General features: G+C 32.9%; 1 protein-coding gene across 1 annotated transcript; it reads left to right on the plus strand.

The window, feature by feature from the left end:
• Window positions 1–2,628: 2,628 nt before the first annotated feature.
• Window positions 2,629–3,150, plus strand: LOC129219135 (uncharacterized). The gene has a single exon (XM_054853454.1). The coding sequence runs from the start codon at window positions 2,629–2,631 to the stop codon at window positions 3,148–3,150; it is 522 nt and encodes a 173-aa protein (XP_054709429.1).
• The last annotated feature ends 3,130 nt before the right edge of the window (window positions 3,151–6,280 follow it).

Here is a 6,280-nt window from a genome sequence, read left to right on the forward strand (position 1 = left end):
TGAACTAAAGCATTGAAACTTTTCCCCTGTGTTCAGAATAGTTTTTTTGTTTTGAAATAAGCAATTTTTTTTTTTTTTTTGATCGTTTCATCATTTTTGAGGTACTTTAACCCCTTAAATACCTCAGAACTTTATTAATGGGAAACGTACACACTACATACACACTTATGAGATTGTAGTTTCAGGTAATTTGATTTATTTATCACAGTGAATTTCATTAAAGACAGTTACAGTTGAGCATTACACATGCAACAACTCAAAACTAAAAGAACTACTACTGTTTATTCGATTAGTATTCGTAAAAGAGATTTTATTATTTCTTTTTGTTAGTTAAATTGAAAATGCTGCTTTTCAACTGTGCAGCAAAGGTGTGCTGTGAACTCATAGATATGCATTATTTATCTCGAAATTTAGTACTTTTCTGTGAATATTCATATTAGCATGGGAAATAAAAAAAAAGAGGAATCATCGTTCTTAAGCAATCTATTTCAAACCATACCGATAAAAGAGAAAAAAAAAAAAAAAAGATATTGACATGACATTAAAAATTTAAAACTAATTATTGTTATAAGATAATTAATTACTTTTTGTGTGTGAATCACTTCTCCTACACCACTGTTACGTTATTTCAAATCCTGTTAGATCGAACAGAAACATTTTTAAACATATTTTTCAATTTCATCAATTTACTTCATTCTGCCCCCTCTGACAACACATCATGCTGTATTACCAGTAAGTTAAACTGCGGCCTTTTCATTGAAGCAATGTACTGTACAGTATTCTGTACAGTATTCTGTAAAGAAACGGTACAAAGATAAATACGTAGTTCTTTAAAAATTGTGAAAATTTGTACGCTAATGTCAAATATTATGAATTATACTCCGATACACGGAGCAATTGCAGTCAGTTTATACAGAGACACGCCCCGACGGGGAGTCGCTGTGGCCTCCCAAAAAAATCCGCATTCGTAAAATTTTGTTGGACGATTCGGCAAATTTGGAGACGTAATTGCAACGTTCAAATGCTTGAATAAGTCCCTTTTCATTAGATGTACTTATGTGTGTCTGTGCGTAACCTCATTTTATTCATTCGGCAGAATTTGGAGTTCCATTTGGAAAATTAAAGGGTAAGGTCTACCAAAGTATGTATAAATGAATAGTGCACAATACAATGAGATTTAAGTAGATTTTCACTGTGAAACAATTTTAAGTTTAATGTGAATTTTCGGTAAACCAAACAATGCTCGTTAATATTAGGGCCGGATTAGAGGATTTTTAGTTAACTACAGTCAAGTGCCCATACTTGGGACAGCACCCTAACTTGGGACATTTTGCCGAATTTAGTTTTGAGGGCTAATACCACACCTGTCAGTATTTCTCAAGTAAGAAATAAATGGTGTTACAAAATAAATAAATAGTTATCTTTTAATGCTATGTGCGTTAAACTTTGATGTATCAGCTTTATGGGTTAGTTTAATAATTCTGAAAATTTCAAAAAAAAAAAAATATGTGATTTTTAAGTATGGAAATAACTTTGGTTACCAACGCTAATTGAGCAGCATTAGTTTGACCTTGTTTCACGTTTCATCTCGGCTATGTACCTGGGCCTTATTATCCACTCATTATAATTCAGTTTAACTAAATTATTCATAAATTTGGGAAACTGCAAATACGCTCCAAACTTGGGACGCTGTTCCAAGTTAGGGTACTAAAGTCTAAAAAGTTTCTATAAGGAATATTGAGGAAATAAAGTGTATATTTGTATTAAGAAAAAATATAGATATGAATTTTTTAAAAATAATGACAATTCTGGTGACAATAAATGTGTCATACCGTCACAGGACAGAACAGTTGTCATTGATAAAAACGTTGGAATGTGTTGAGATGAGCAAAAACTTTTTGTCAAAATACTACATGTGATAGTTGTACAAATGGAAATGCGTCTAACTATAGATCAGACTAATTTATTTATTGTGAATTTCACACACTATGGAGGAATGAAAATTAATGTGAAAAGGTGTGAAATAAGAAACATTGAGAGATTTAAATCAGATGCATTAAGAACTGTTAGTGTTCACCGATTACTTATATGTTTTTAAATATAGAGGAGAAAGCGTAAACATTACATTCAAAAGAATTAAGGAGGCTGGGGAGACAATATTTTCAGGTTCAAGTATGCATTTTGAAATCTTTGAACGTTAACAAGGGTATATTATTAAAGTCTAATGTTATTTTTTATTGAGTTGTAAAATAAACTTCTTTAAACCATTAGTTGCTCTCCTGAACTATTATCTACTGCTGCATAAATGAAAGAAAGATCAAAATGCTAAGTGTCCCAAGTTAGGGAGGAAGATCCCTATCTTGGGACAATGAACAATGTTTTGTTTTATTTTGAAAGGAACATACCTGCACATCTATATCTTGTCCTGGGGTGAAGTAGTAAGGCACATCCTAAAAATAGAATACTTCGTTCAAATGAAAAACATATGATTAATATGCTACTAAATGTAAAAGTTTAAAACTGTGCCAAGTACGGGCACTTGACTGTACTCAAAAATATCAGGTTTATTTGGAAATTTAATATCTACCGACATAAAATTTTCTAATCCATAGATGTTTATATTTTCAGATGTATGCGAGAAGGGCAATTCTTTTTATCACTACACTTATTGTGTGCTTCTGGAGCATAGGAGCCCATAAGTACTCTACACCGGTAGATAAAGTATCGAAACCAATATCCAAGTCTTCTCAACCACCAGTTTCTTCTTCTACTGGTAAAAAGTACGTCGACTTTGATTTAAAATCTCAGAGCAGTTACTACGACAGTGGAGAACCATCCTACTACCAACACCACTACAGCCCGGATCACAAGAACTATGACTACGGATACTACGGAGATCACTATCCTTATCATTATGGAAAAGACTACGACCACCATCATATGATTCCGTTTGTGGTGGGAGGATTCGTAATGCTCATGCTTCCATTACTCACCATACTGCTGACACTGGCCGTCAACATCGCTCCAGCAACCAACATCCCCACTGCAGTGACTACAGCCACGGGGAAGTTGCTCAGTTCTTTCAATTCAACGAGACTCATCGGAGACATTTTAGATCAGATCGATTCAGCTATGTCAAAGTACAGTTGAGTGGAAAATCAATAGCATGTCATCATAATAATGTGACATTAAGTAAAATACATTTCAATGCTATTCAGCATCGTGTTATATCATTTAATCTGATTAAGTACATGTAGATCCTCTTCCTGAAAAATCCTTTTTTCTGTGTACTCTTTATAAGTACAGTCGCTAGGGTCACTTCGAACCTTGTGAGTTTTGCACCAATTTGTATTATTTTAGCACATATTTGAGTTTTAAAAACTTTAGAAGGTCCAGTCCTGCACTTTGCCGACAAGGTTATAATGTTCATTTTCTCCGTATTTTTTAAAAAAAAATTTACGGAATTAGTTGGCAGAACTATACGCAGCGAATTGTGTAATCCAATAATTCTTAAGTGTTATTGTTTGGAAGCTACTTAATCTTGAATGCTGATTTGAAATCGTTGAAATCTCTCGTCTTGCATTGGAATCTTTTATGTTATTTTTTGTATTGCATAGACCTTGTGGTGGTATGAAATAAAAATCCATTTTTTCAACACTCGGAAGTTTTATTTGCCTGTTTCAAAATAAGCATTGCTTTTACTTAAGTTTATTTTACATCACATTTCTCACAAGACTCAAAGATACCTTGCGTGGCACTTTCGTAAATCATTTAAAATGGTTTTTATAATTATTTCCTATTGTTAAACAGCAATACATAACTTGGGGAGATTTATTTCAGTTTTCTAGCAACGGATGCAACAACACTATTAAAATGTGAGTGTGTTAGAACCCGAAATTGCGAACGAAAGTTAGACTGAATGACAACGCAGAGTCGTCTATGATACTAGACGTATTTCGTCCCTTTAATGTCGAGCAACTCTATCTTCAAAAATACTGGTTTTCAGACAATGTGCATCTTGGGTTTGAAAATTTGAAATTGTATTTAACGTCAAACAGTTGAAACTGTGGAGCAAGTCTCGTGCACATTAAGCTACTTTCATTAGGTATGAAAGTTTACGGAAGTCAATTCAAAGTAGTTTTGCCTTTTTTTGATTTTGCCGTTACTTTTATTTGACATTAAAGGGATGATTTCGTTCTGATAAATAAAGATACTGTCGTAGTTTTCGCGCGTAAATAGACACAAGGCTTCTTTTTTCATTTCTTTCTTTATTAATTAATTATTAGTATCAGAACTTCATTCAGAACTAAGTGGCTCACAATTTTAATCGCTATCTCAAAAACATAATAAACTGCATAAATTCGACATAAGGATAAATAAACTAGATAATGAAGCTGGCGCAGCAAGATAAAGATTAGCAGTACATAAACTTTCCTGCCTGAATCTTTACTTTCAATATTTATTACAATCAGTCAAAAATGAATTATTACACCAAACTTGATTGAAAATAAGTAGGAATAAAATGCATATCATTAGGATCAGTTAACAATTTGAAAGCAACCTTCCTAATAATGCGAAGGTGGATCAATACAGCTCAGTGCCAATATCACTTCCCTTTCACTGAAATCTCAAAGAACAAATCTCTCTTGTTAGTCGGCTAAAGCTAAACAATACCCATGACATTTTCAACCTATTACCACTATTCCATCGCTTGTAAAATCGCCTTCAAGCATAACCAAATCGACAGTAAGTATAAAAAATATTAAAAGCGTTAAAATGAAGGCTTTTACGACCTTCATCAATAAATTATACTTTCCGGGTTTGTAGACCATAACTCATCTACGACATTTGTGGCTGACGTACTGCCTGACATGTCTGATGCTTCTTCAAAGTAAAAATCAATTCGACGGAGAAATCTACCAAATGGATCTCGATCTCAACCTTTTTTGGATTGGAGACCAATTTCAGATTTGATGTGGTCAGGGCTTAACTTGTGCAGACGGGAGCCCAGCTCCCTTACCTTTTTTTCAATTCTGTGAGAAATTTCTGATAATTGGCGGAATTCAGGCTATTTACTCATTAAAATAAGTTCTCAAGACTATAAGACTCCCACGCTTTTGTTAGAAATTAAGCCCTGAAAGTGATTAATAGTTATCATGGTTCCAGTGCCTCCCAATCGGTGGTCGGAAACTACATTTTTTTTTCTAGTAATGTATAACTACTTCATTTCAAGTGTAGTCAACTACAACTACTTTATTACAAATGTAGTAAACTACAACTACTTTTTTTTAAATGTAGCGACTATAAACTACTTTAGAAATGTAGTCGCTGCTTAACTACTTTTAGGTGATGAATTTGACTAGATTAAATAAATATACCAAAGTTAAAGATTTGGAAAAAAAAAAAAAGGCAAAAATAGTTTATAATAATGAATTGGCTCTTTTAAGCTGGGGAAATTATCAAAAATTAGCAACACATGTTTTTCGAGCCAATTTTTCGTAATTCAAAAATGCTGGAAAACTTATCAAATATTTGAGATTTGGTTAAGTACTTAAAGCTATCTAATGTTCTCTAACTAGTAATAAACATAGAGAGTTACTGAGAAATATATGTTCCGCTCATTGAAATAATATGCAAATATTTTATTGATTTCATGTGCGTATTCGTATTTGAGGATATGATTACGTAATGACCAAACAAAAAAAGAATGATAAATTACCCGTTATTCATAAATAAGAAAATAGCATAAAAAATGCATTATAAAATGTTTCTTCAAAAACTTATTAAGCTGGGTTAAACCATCATTATTCCCTTTTGCATTAAAACTATAAAGAAAATTAAAAACACAAACAGGAATCCACTTAATGAAGTCCTCTGGATGCTAGAAAACAGGAAAGCGTCATTATATTGGCTGTTATTGCGAATTCATATTCTTTTCTTTTTAAGTCAGGCACTATTTAATACGGATATTTGCGAAATATGAAAACTCAACTCTATCAATGAATGATGCCAAGCAAATAGATGGCGTCAAACATTTTGATCAGATGGCGCCAAAATGTGATATTTCAAGACAGTTAGTATTTTTAGGAGCCTATTATTTTTCATTGATTCCGCTGACGTACTAGCGTAAGATTCGCACCAGTCAGAACCTTGTTTGTATGATAAACCAGCGTTAAAAGTAATTGTCAGGAATCGCTAGAGTACGACTCTTTTGTATCGCACTACTCACTACACTACTTTTTTCAAAAGTAGCACGCTACACTTCATGCTACGAAAAAAA

The sequence above is a fragment of the Uloborus diversus genome, chromosome 3, assembly GCF_026930045.1.
Source record: "Uloborus diversus isolate 005 chromosome 3, Udiv.v.3.1, whole genome shotgun sequence".
Taxonomy (NCBI): domain Eukaryota; kingdom Metazoa; phylum Arthropoda; class Arachnida; order Araneae; family Uloboridae; genus Uloborus; species Uloborus diversus.